We start from the raw sequence: 12,111 nt of genomic DNA on the forward strand, positions 1-12,111 counted from the left end.
AGGTATTCTGACCAACTATTTTCATGTGTAATTGTAAACGATTTGAATAAAAAACAAGGGAGATATAAAGATAGTTAATTTTCTGGTCATTTTGCTAAAAATAATTGTGTTTCCGCAACTAGTATTCCATTCCCATATATACATCCAATCAGGTGAAAATTATACCATTTCGATAACCTATTGTATAAAGTAGTTTATGGTGCAGAACATTAATTCGGTTGGTTTTCCAAGAGGTTAAAACCATAAACTGAATAAACTTTGGGGATGTGGGATAAAAGTACGCAGGAACGAGTAAGGCAAGAGTACGCATGTGAACCTTTAAGTTCTGTTGGCAAACCCGTATCTTCGGTCGAAATAAGACTACTTTCAAAGCGTGAAGATCCACAACAAAGAAAAAGGGACAACAGTCGAAAATTAACACAAGTTCTCCTTTTGAAGATAAGTTATTTGGCATTAGAAAGGACTTAGCGAACAAAGCACTAAAGCGAAATATAAAAATTGTATTTGGTACTGTTTTACACCTCAACATAGACCAAAACACAATTTCATCTAAATCCTTGATAATGATAATCCTTGATAATCCTTTAATTAAAAGAAACATTCATAAAGTACGCAACGCTGAGCTGAGACTGGTTACGAGATGTATGACGATTCATAGAATTTTTAGTGGATTCTTAGAAAAATTGTAAGTTAGAGGGAGGGTTGATTAAATGGTCCGTTACGTAATTAGTGATATTTCTTTGAAAAAAATTCCTTTGTTCAAGGCACGTGAAACCTGGTATATTTTTTACCTGTGTAGTTTTTTGTATATAATAAAAAACAATGTTTTTTCGTGTTAAAGGTCATATTTCTAGGACCCCCTCTCCCTTCCAGAGTTACGTAATCTTTAAACATTCTATAATATTATCCTTCCCCTCGGATATGTTACCTTGCCGCGGTGGGTCGGCTTACGCCATTAGCACTGATATGGCAACCAAAGACATATCCTGTCGTGGTGGTATCACATGTTGACTATTTTTGTTTGGTGCCGCGTTACATATCTGACATTGACGCACTAATTTACGGCATTTGCATATGATCCAACGGATCTCGTGTCTTGGAGCCTTGAATGGTAGTGCAGTCAGGCAGAGTCCTTTTCATCAGTGATAATGATGGGAGTTCTCTTATTTTCGGCAATACTTTTCTGATGCGTTCCCTGTGACGATGAGTCGTAGCCACGCTTACATTTAGCTAGCTAGGCATTTATTGAAAAACAAAGTATTCAAGACATTCGTAGGGAATCGACTGCTGGATTCACTGAGTAGAAGTTTTTTCAAAACTAGGAACGTGGTGCCAGTTTTATTTTGTTATGCCTCACTTCGAAGAGCAATAATAAAAAATAACACACATTATAATGGTAGTATATGAACAATCTTATGACGGCTTCATTCACGCTTCATTTTTACTAATAGTAGTGAATAGGCGTGATGAAGCTTCACTTTGCCACCGAAAAGTGAATCCTAAGCTGACTCATAACTGATTATTAGTACATGATAGATAATGACAGTTAGTTTGGAAACGATCAAGCTACTTATTAGAACATAATAATAATAACACCTTGACAAAGGAATAACAATAAAATAGACTAAATGCACGAACAGTTTCCACTTTTACAAGCCATAACTTACTCTGTGTTTGATAGTATTGACACAGGATTAACCAATAACTTAGGCAAACAAAGTAATTCAAGGAACGTAATTCAGTAATTCATACCTTCTGACCATAAAGGCAAGAATGACATCGTACAGATCAATCTATATGATTCGGCAATTGAGCCTCCAAAATAAACGAAAGATTAAAACAAATCTATATGATTAGGAATGAGATAATAGGAAAGAGTATCTAGAGTTGTAAATGTAATGTCTTTTGAGTCAGTTTAACAGTGTCTTAATGGACGACATGATCCTTGTACGGCTGGAAAACTGCTTCAAAAGTTATTAACTTGTCATTTTTTATAAATCGGGGATTGAACACTTTCTAATACTTGATAAAAAAAAAATTCCGGCTCAGTTTCTACGATGAAGCATTGGGCAACATGTTCCATGTGACACTGCTTCGGTCGATTTTGAGCGCGTATAATGACAATAAACGTATAAATAGCATAAAAACTGGCTAAATAATTTGACTCTGACAAGAAAATGACAAAAATGATTTCAAACTATTACGATGTTAGTTAGCATGAGACCTCTCCGACCATTTATGAACGTAAATCCCTCTGATTCAGTTGCAACAGCGTCTTCTTGGACGACATGTTCCGTGTACGGCTAACAAACTGCTCCGAATCGAATTATGCTACGGTATCATCAAAGGCCTGGTGCAGAGGTTTCTACTCTATCCAGAGTCCCGCCAGTAAACCTTAAAAAATAATAAAAACAATGTTTTTCGTGTTAAAGGTCATATTTCTAGGACCCCCTCTCCCTTTCAGAGTTACGTAATCTTTAAATATTCTATAATATTATCAATTAAATGTTATTTACTCTTATTTTTGTTAATATATTAACACATGATTGGAAAATTGCGTACTCTTACCCCACCGGTGGGGTAAGAGTGCGTTTTTCACATGTCAATACGGGTTCTACTAAAACGAATTTAAATAATTCAAATATTTTAATACGAATCGTCGACATTGACATGATATGCAGAAGCTACATGATCGATTGAAAACTAAGTGCGTACTCTTGCCTCACTCTACTCTATGTCTTGTCTCGCGTTTTATTAGTGGGCATGATGACCGTACGCTTCGTAGTTGATAATCCTAAGTTACCGTTAGACTTCTGCGACGAGCTGACGTCTTTTCGATGGAGCTCTCCGAAAGTCAAGCATTAAATCCGGTGGTCGGTGCCACGTCACGCGCTTCTAGTGTTCCACGATTAGGCAAGAAAATACTTTTCGAATAGATTATTCGCGCTTCCCAGTGAAGTCGTCTTTTGATAAGGTGCACGGTTTTTGTTGCAGGGTTCTAGTTCTAGGACTAGAACATTTTTTTTTCTTGAGAGTTCGTCAAGGTTAAAGACCTGCCGCCCAAACAAAAAAATGGAATATTTGCCGGAAAACGTTTCCGAAGAGAAACTGACATGAGGTACAATATTTGTTTTACACGGTTGGTATTCTTTAATTTCCCGGTTAACCTGATTTTTCACAGCTTTTTAAATACCACCTGAATTTTCTTTGATTTTTTGTGAATTTTTTCATGGGGTTTACTGATAGTTTCATCAACGCCAAAGGTCAGAATCAACTAAAACCCACCCGTGTAAAAAAAGAACCGGGTGTAATGGTTTCGAGTTCGATTTGCGATCGAATTATGTACGCCAGCAGGCGCACATCGTCTACATAGGGCATTGCTTCCTGCTAACACTACTGTGAGCTGTGTGCAGAATTCTGTGGCAATAACGACATGGTGATTGGAGGATCACTCTTACCCCATCGACCATTGCAGAAAGTCACGTGGGTCTCTTGTGAAGGACAAACTGAAAATTAAATCGACCACATCTGCATCAGCCAAAAATGGAGACTGAGCCTTCATGATGACCGAAATAAACGCAGCGCTGACATCGCGTCTGACCATCCCCTTCCAAATGTCGAGATTCGATTACGCATTGTTCGGATTCAGTGGCGGGAAGAGACACTCTGACGGCAATTTATCACATGCCGACTAGAAGATCCAGCGGTAAAGAGATCGTTCGTTGAAGAGCTCCAGGCAGCGTAGACCGCAGTGGACGGCCATCAAGGGCTACGAAATGGTGAGTTGACATCCGGGAAGGTACGCCTAACATAGCTCTGGTCCTCACAAGTTCCAATACTTACGCTTCCACGGGTCTTCCGATGACAATTGACCGCCAGCTAAGGGTTGCGTACTTAGCTGGTAGTGTAGCCTGGGCCATGTTGTCCTTTTCACATCAGCTAGAGTGAAAGGGTGCGTCATGTGGGGTCTGCCTAGGATGTGGTGGATTTCGATAGTGGGCTCTGTGAGTCTCTGATATCAAGATCAGATCCGACAACTTGAACCATGAGCGCATTATGGGACGCCATGGTCTCGAAGAAATGAGCGAAAACGGAGAGTTGTTCGCAGAATTCGGTAGTAATCATGACATGGTGATCGGGGGATCGCTCTTTCTCATCGACCGGTTCACAAGGTCACGTGGGTCTCCCGTGACGGATTTACAGAAAATCAAATCAACCACATCTGTATCAGCCGAAAATGGAAATGGAGCCTTCTTGATGTACGGAATAAACGTAGTGCCGATATCGCGTCTGATCATCACCTCATCATCGGCGAAATACGCCTGCGCATTGTCGGCAGGAGGAGAGAGTTGGACGACGGTTCAACACACGCTGACTGGAAGATGCCACGGTGAAACGGCCCTTCGTTGAAGGACTGGAGACGCGTGCTGCAGATATTCCGGAAGGTGGCAGCGTGGAAGACCAATGGACCGCCATCAAGAATGTCTTCATCGCCACCAGCGAGAACAATCTGGGCGAACTGCGCACCCAGAGAAAACAATGGATCACCGATGAGACCTGGAGGAAGATAGAGGAGCGAAGAGAAGTCAAAGCCGCGATAGAGCGATCAAAAACCAAAGGAGCCAAAGTCTTAGCCCGTCAACGAAACCCGATCTGGAAAAGGAAGTAAAACGCTCATGTCGACGGGACAAGCGAGCATGGGCGGACTCTCTGGCCGGCGAAGTAGAGAGAGCCGCAGCAACCGGGGACATTCGCCTCCTCTACGATATCTCACGACGCATAAGCGGGGCGAAGATGAATGCAACGATGTCCGTGAAAGACGCGAATGATCAGTTATTGACCGACCCAACTGACCAGCTGAAATGCTGGTTCGAGTACTTCGAACAATTTTTTCAAGTGCCAGCCAGGCCACCACCACCTCGGCATGATCTTCCTAGCTCCGAAGCTCCATCACTGCTAAAGATTCAAACAGCCATCCAAAGCATGAAATCGAATAAAGCCCCAGGGGTCGATTGCATATCAGCCGAGATGCTCAAAGCTGACACTACACCCATAACATCCGCTCACATATTACTGCATCGTTTATTTCGTAATATCTGGGACACTGCAACTTTCCCGGTCGACTGGATGGAAGGTATCATAGTAAATATGCCCAAAAAGGGTTGACTGTATGCGATAACTGGCGAGGCATTATGTTGCTGTATACCGTTCTCAAAGTTCTATGCAAAGTTATCCTAGCCCGGATTCAGGAGAAGATCGAAGCGACTCTCCGGCGGCAGCAGGCCGGATTCCGTGCCGGAAGATTCTGTGATCCTGTATTCGTCGCCTAGGTCTTTGCCGATTATATCGAGTCGCATTATCTCTTATATTGTTCGTAATGATTGGTTTTCTAGGCGGCTTATTGGGCCTGCGCAAACCTCCTGTCTCGTCGGAGGGCCGTCGTGTCAGGGCTGTTTAGCGTCCCACCTAACACCGGGACTTGGGAAGATTCTGTGTGGACCATATTATCACGCTCCGTATCATTTTGGAATTGGTATTGGTATTCATTGACTACGAAAAAGCTTTCGACCGCAAGGGAGTTCCTGAGAAAATCATCGGTCTCATCGAAGCACAGTACGAGGCCTTATCGTGTAGAGTGCTTCACAATGGAGTCTTGTCCGACCCTATCCGGGTCGTAGCTGGTGTATGGCAAGGATGTATTCTATCACCGTTACTCTTCCTCATCGTAACCCGTAACATTTTAAGTTTTATAACGCTCTTGAAGACCTTGAAGCAGCACAAATCGTTTCACTACTGAACAACAAAAATATAAAACTGGATTCGATTTATGGATCTTGTGATTGATAGTCCTTCACTCTACCACAGCACCATTCAACACTTCGAAGGGACTGCTTGTTGACTCACAATAAAAACCATACGATTATGAAGTTTTGTACTCGGGTTTCCTGTTACTTGACCATCACAGGAAAAAAAATGTGAGTTGTCAAAACGTTGAACGATGCTAAATTAAACATGAAGACACACTCAACTTATCTGCAACTTAATTTAAACAAATTAAATTTAGAAAGATGCATTGAAGTTACATGGTAAAAAATATGCAACTTATTGATTTTGTTTCGTGTTTGCAACATGAAGTGCATTATTCTTTGGTTGTTTGTTTCCAAATGTCAAACACGTACTGCATTGCAATTTTAATGAAACATTGATCACAATTCGAACGTTTTTGACATCTTGATGCAACTTTTTCGTGTTTTGATGTTTTTCCAATACCTCTAATGAAACTGAATAGAAACAAGGTGCCTTCAGGAAGATGTTGCGTGTGCTACTTGGGCACAATTCACTCTTCAAGAGTGTTAAAAAACCAACATAAAACTAAAATGTTAGTGGGGAATCGACGAGATTCTGGTAGGTGCTATTGACCGTGAACCAAACCGCGGTCGGTTATGGCAGCCTATAACCATGGAGCACCTGAACGACTTCGATAGGCTGATGACGTTGCACTCCTCGCGCACGGATCAAGAAAGCAAGGTTTGCCTTTGCGAGTTTAAGAAATATCTGGAAAACAGGCAGATAAGTGGACGCACCAAAATACGAACTTTCAACTCTAACGTGAAATCTGTGCTGTTGTACGTTAGCGAAACATGGTGTGTATCAGTGGAGAACACAACAGGTTAAAGCGATAGCTGGACATCGCTCAGGATGGAGATCTTTCGAGTCGGCCCTTTGCACCACCGGAGGTGTACAGGATCTATAAGTAAGTAAACAGGACGGTCATCAAGAATGCCTTTAGTGAAACAAGCGAGAACAACCTGGGTGAGCTGCGCACTAAGAGACGAGCCAGCCTAGGGCTGCGAATGTGTAAGCAAGTGCTAGACTGGAATCCGGCGGAACATCGCAGCAGAGGCAGACCTGGAGGCTCGTGGAGACGTAGCCTCAACAAAGAAATAAAGAAAGTAGCCCACATAGAAGAACGAAGACTTCATACCATTATTCTTCAAGCGGCAGCTGCCATGCGAAGATTGTTATTATTCATTTGCATTTAATAATGAATTTGAAGTAACGTAAGAAAGCGTTTTAAATGTTATCGATACATTTATATTACCAAAGATTTTACTATTTGTTTATTTGGGACGCCATTATGTTTCCGTCTAAAATGACGTTCAATTAATTCAAGCTCTATCTGGTAAAAGGGCGTCAACTTCCCCTCTTTTGAATAAAAGTGACAAGCAGAGGATTTCTTTGCAGTCTACCTCAGAATGCAAGTTCACATTGTTTTCTATCGTTCTGAGGTGATAAACCACATAGAAATCCGCTGCTTGTCACTTATATTTTAAAGAGGGGAAGTCGACGAAGAGAATCCTCTCTTGCGACATTCGCCCTTACTCCAGATAGAGCTTAAATTTTGTGAACAAGTGACGGCAGAAATCATCATAACTTTTAGCTGCACGACTATTTTCGTGGTAGGCATGCGGCTCGAAGAAAATGAATAGATGTTGCGTCGTGCAATGACGGAGACTATTGTTATTACGAAGACTTTTTTTTTTTTGCTTTCTTTATACGACTAGAATGACTTTTTTCAACCCTGGTTATGAACCAAACCAAGCAGAAAAGGGTGCCGACAATCAACCACCTTCCCCCGGAAATTCTTCCAACAGCATCTTTGGAAATACCTCCGGGTATTCTTGCAAAAGTTCCCCTGGGAATTTCAGCGGATATTCATTCGTAAATTTTGTCGTAACTTCAAGTAAATTCTTCGAAAACAAACTGCGGAACATCTTCAGAAACTACATGTGGAGATCCCTCCATGAATTCCTGCGGAAATCACTTTGAAAATTTCTGGTGAAATTAATTGGTGACTTCTTGATTCAAAAATCCTCAGATACTTTTTTTACAGATATTCCTGTGATTGTTGCTTCAAGAATGTTTGAGGAAATCGTAACGAGAATTCTTGCAAAAAAATCTCTGTGAATACTTGCAAAAAATCTCCCGGGGAAAATTATTTCCAAAACCACCAAGTATTCATGTTTTTACAGTAATTCCTGCGATCACCGTTTCAAGAATTTCCGCGAAAATGTCTGTCTTCTTTCCCAAATGCTGCAGAAATCTTCCTCAGGCTGTGGAAATTTATTTATTAAGTAACTCATTGAATCCGTGTGGAAATTCCTCAGGAAATTTCTTCTCAAATGTTCTGGGTTCTGAGTATTCTTGTAAAAATACCTTCAAAGTTATCTCAAAAATATTGGCAATAAATCCTCCTGAAAGTACTGTGGTTTTTTTTTTTTTTCAGAAATACCTTTTGAAAGTCACCTTCAATTTTTGAACAAGCTTGTTAAAAAAGGCCATCTGCATCAAATCGAGAAACATTTTTGTTTTTTCGATTGGTGTATAAAGCCTGATTCGTGCTAGATGAATGCTATGGAAGCAATATTTCAACATTTCCAACACTGTGGAAGCAATCCTGACGAGAAAACTTTTGGAAAATAATATTATATATCATGCTATGTGGTTCATCGTGAAAAGATTAATCAATCAGAAACTGAGAAATATCTAGGAATTACGACGAAGTTGACGAGATAAAATGAGTGTTGATGTCCTTTACTAGACATGTTTTGTATGCGCCATGTTTTAGAATGGAATAAAAATGACAATGTTTAATGAATGCTCAAAATATCCGGAAAATCATGTGAGTAATAGACGTCAAACGTAAATTTTGTTTTCAATAACATTTTGCTATAGAAAATAAAGCCCATTAAACTATTTTATTAAACAAACATCCTAATATCTAGCATTTTATTTACTAAATTTTACTTAAATTAAATCCTTAAAATAAATCCGCGAAAAGCCCCAAAATTGTTAGGTAAATTGGCGCCAAATCCAAGACAATTGCGAAATCCGCGTAGTCATGGTACCCCCGATTCGATAAAAGTTGGAGGGTACAAAATTTGCTCTACGCAGCTACTTTCGGAAGGCAAGACTCAACTCATTTACTGTATTTTACGTATTGATTGCAAATTTAATATTTCCAAAATAAAATGAACTGTGAGATTTTGGATTCCATCACCTTATGTTTTAATCATCACCTAAACATACTATTATTTTATTGTCCGTTGTATTACTACGGCTCTAATTTTAATTGTGTCTATATTTCAGCTCCTAAGGTTGTATCACGACCCGGTAGTACCACCGCCCATTACGCACCTGGTAAGATCTCACGACCCGAATCACAGATATCCGATAGACAATACGCCTCCAACCGACAACACCCCAATGCCCAGCTGTCCCGTACAAACTCCATCAACGATTATACTGAACCCAAAGCCAATAAATACGCTGATGAAAAACGAAGTGAATCACGGCTGTCGCGAGCATCGATCCCCAATGAGGATTCTGCGCCCAAATTGCAAGGAAAGGAGCAGGAGCTTGGACGTTCTGACGCAGAAAGAACGTCCCGAGCAAGTGACAATACAACAGCTAAACAGGACGGCACCGGCAGTAGCGGTCGGTTATCACGGGAATCCGTTGCATCTAGACAATCGACCCGGCCACCACCTAGCGGTTACACAGAGCCACCAAGTCAGTATGCACCAGAATCAGGACGAACCGAATCCGTGGAACAGTATCAACCAGTTGATCAATACCCAACACAACAGGGAGATTCGGAGCAACCCTACCAACCACCTGACGAGACTGCCCAATACGACACATCTCAATACGATCCATCCCAGCAATACGATCAAACTCAGTACGAGGGATATGGAGAGCAACAATATGCTCAGGAACCATACGACCAACAGGGTTACGAACAGCAACAACAGTACCAGGATTATCAACAACCATATGAGGCACAGCAGTACTCCACTGAGCAAGTATATGATGAACCAAGTTACTCCACCGGGCAGCCCGCACAATCTCCAACCCAACCACCTGCAACAACACCAACAAACGCACCAGCCCAGTTGCAAGAACAAACAGAAAGCAGCCGAAATGTGGGCTATGCACGTTCACGAGGCCCTCCCGCAGCCTCTAATGGATCCAAACAGCCCCAGTACAAGCAACCCACAGGACCTTCAAACAAGTAGAGGCTATTGCAACAACAGCTTACCACGCCAGTTGCCGGAAACTTGCCTTTTCCAACCAATTGAGTCCTATCCCAGTCTAAGCATAAGCAGCCCCAGTTTGTTCGGTGCTAGTCCCGATTCAAGTTTAACACCATCGCCAACGTCCACAGTGCTCAAGAACTACAATACAGCTAGCCCTAATCCACAATAGAACTGATACTTATCTTTCAACATGCAAAATATGCAAGAGATAATTTAAAAAATAAGCATGCATACTATAGTGTACGAAGTTTAACATTGATCAAACGGTAATTGTTCTGAAATGGTTGATAAAATAAAATAAAAACGACAGGAATTTATTGGCTATAATTCATTACAAAATTACTACTACTAGTATACAGTGTCTGGCCACCATGTTTGTGTTTGGTGAAGTGGCAAATAATATTTTAGTGAATTACACCCTCAAACCATACCCACAAATATCCATCACAAGCTCTAGCTCCAAAACCATTCCCCCGACAATTAAACGCCCAGCAATAGGCGATAGACACATAGCGGCACCCCTATAACCTCCCTGAAGAAGGCCCAAACCAAGGGTCGAAACGTCGGATGTTGTAGAATCACTCCGCTTTATAAATTCTATGACCAGAAAAGCCAAAACAGAGGGAAAATTCCTAACTTAACTAAATGTGAACCAATCTGGCTATACTTTGTGGGGTTTTAAAATAAGTTTAGGCAATAAAATTGTTATATTGAACTGGTATAGGATGTTGCACAGTTTAGTTATGTTTCATAAATACCTATCGACCACCGGGGTAAATTAATCTGTGTAGGTTGTGCCAACTTCTGCTTTTGGTAACAATTTCAATAATTCAGAAACTATGAACATGTAAAAGCGAAATCTAAGATACATTATAGTTGTGAAAGCAGCAAAATTAATATTTCATGAAAAATAGCTTCCAAATAGGTTTTAAAAAAATGTCTAGTAAAGAACACTTTATGAGAGATTTCAAAAACATATTAAACCATACCAAAGAGAAAATGTGAAATGCAAAAATGACAACGACATATTTTATTTTTCCACTGAAATTTTCTCGTTAACAATGTGAAATTCTCTTGGTTTGTGCAACTGTAATGTTTTTAGTATGTACCTTGTTTTGTAGAAATCAAATATAAATTATTTAATCGGTTGAGAAGAAATTGCAATATGGTGCAACAGATTAGAAGCATTGATTAATTTGTCCTCGGATTATGGAATCGATGGTATTCAAACTCCCGTTTACTGTCATTGATCAAAGCGTTAGACTTTTGTGCCGCCCGATACTTACCTTATTATGCCTATAAAGCACGAGAGGGATTAAATATTTATGCCACCTTGCATTGATTTGGTTCTACTAATTATTTCGGATGTTTTGAAGAACAAAAACCCTTAAACATATCTGTGAAATCATGATTTTTTTCGAGATTTCCATTTTGTAATTTTTTATTTCTCTAAAATTTCACATATCTCATTCACATAGAAAATCTGGAGTAAGGCCTTTCGATCTACACGCGTAACTGAAGATCAGTTTTCCGGTTTCAAATATGGTACATGCTCTCTGGCGTACAAAGAACAGAATGCGTTCACAGCATATGTTCATGGTCATCCAAGAAATCTCTGGAGTAAGGCCTTTCGATCTACACGCGCAACTGAAGATCAGTTCTCCGGTTTCAAATATGGTACATGCTCTCTGTAGTACAAAGAACATAATGCGTTCACAGCATATGTTCTTGGTCATCCAAGAAATCCCTGGAGTAAGGGCTTTTGATCTACACGCGTAACTAAAGATTAGTTTTCCGGTTTCAAATATGGTACATGCTCTCTGTAGTACAAAGAACAGAATGCGTTCATAACATATGTTCAAGGTCATCCAAGAAATCCCTGAAGTAAGGCCTTTTGATCTATATCGAAAAGTAGATCGAACGCATTCTGTTCTTTGTACTACAGAGAGCATGTACCATATTTGAAACCGGAAAACTAATCTTTAGTTACGCGTGTAGATCAAAAGGCCTT

The 12,111-nt window shown here is 40.4% G+C and overlaps 1 protein-coding gene across 3 annotated transcripts in view; it reads left to right on the forward strand.

Annotated features, from left to right (window-relative positions):
• The window catches only part of LOC134224257 (uncharacterized), a 53,241-nt gene extending 41,805 nt beyond the window's left edge, over positions 1 to 11,436 (forward strand). For 2 of the 3 annotated variants that reach the window (XM_062703582.1, XM_062703583.1), the window contains one exon: positions 9,151 to 10,230. In XM_062703582.1, coding sequence (XP_062559566.1) covers positions 9,151 to 10,079 — 929 coding nt within the window. In that variant the 3' untranslated portion in view covers positions 10,080 to 10,230. Of the gene's footprint in view, positions 1 to 9,150 lie in introns of all 3 variants that reach the window. The other variant, XM_062703581.1, reaches the window with a different exon arrangement.
• Positions 11,437 to 12,111: the final 675 nt, after the last annotated feature.

The sequence above is a fragment of the Armigeres subalbatus genome, chromosome 3, assembly GCF_024139115.2.
Source record: "Armigeres subalbatus isolate Guangzhou_Male chromosome 3, GZ_Asu_2, whole genome shotgun sequence".
Classification (NCBI taxonomy): domain Eukaryota; kingdom Metazoa; phylum Arthropoda; class Insecta; order Diptera; family Culicidae; genus Armigeres; species Armigeres subalbatus.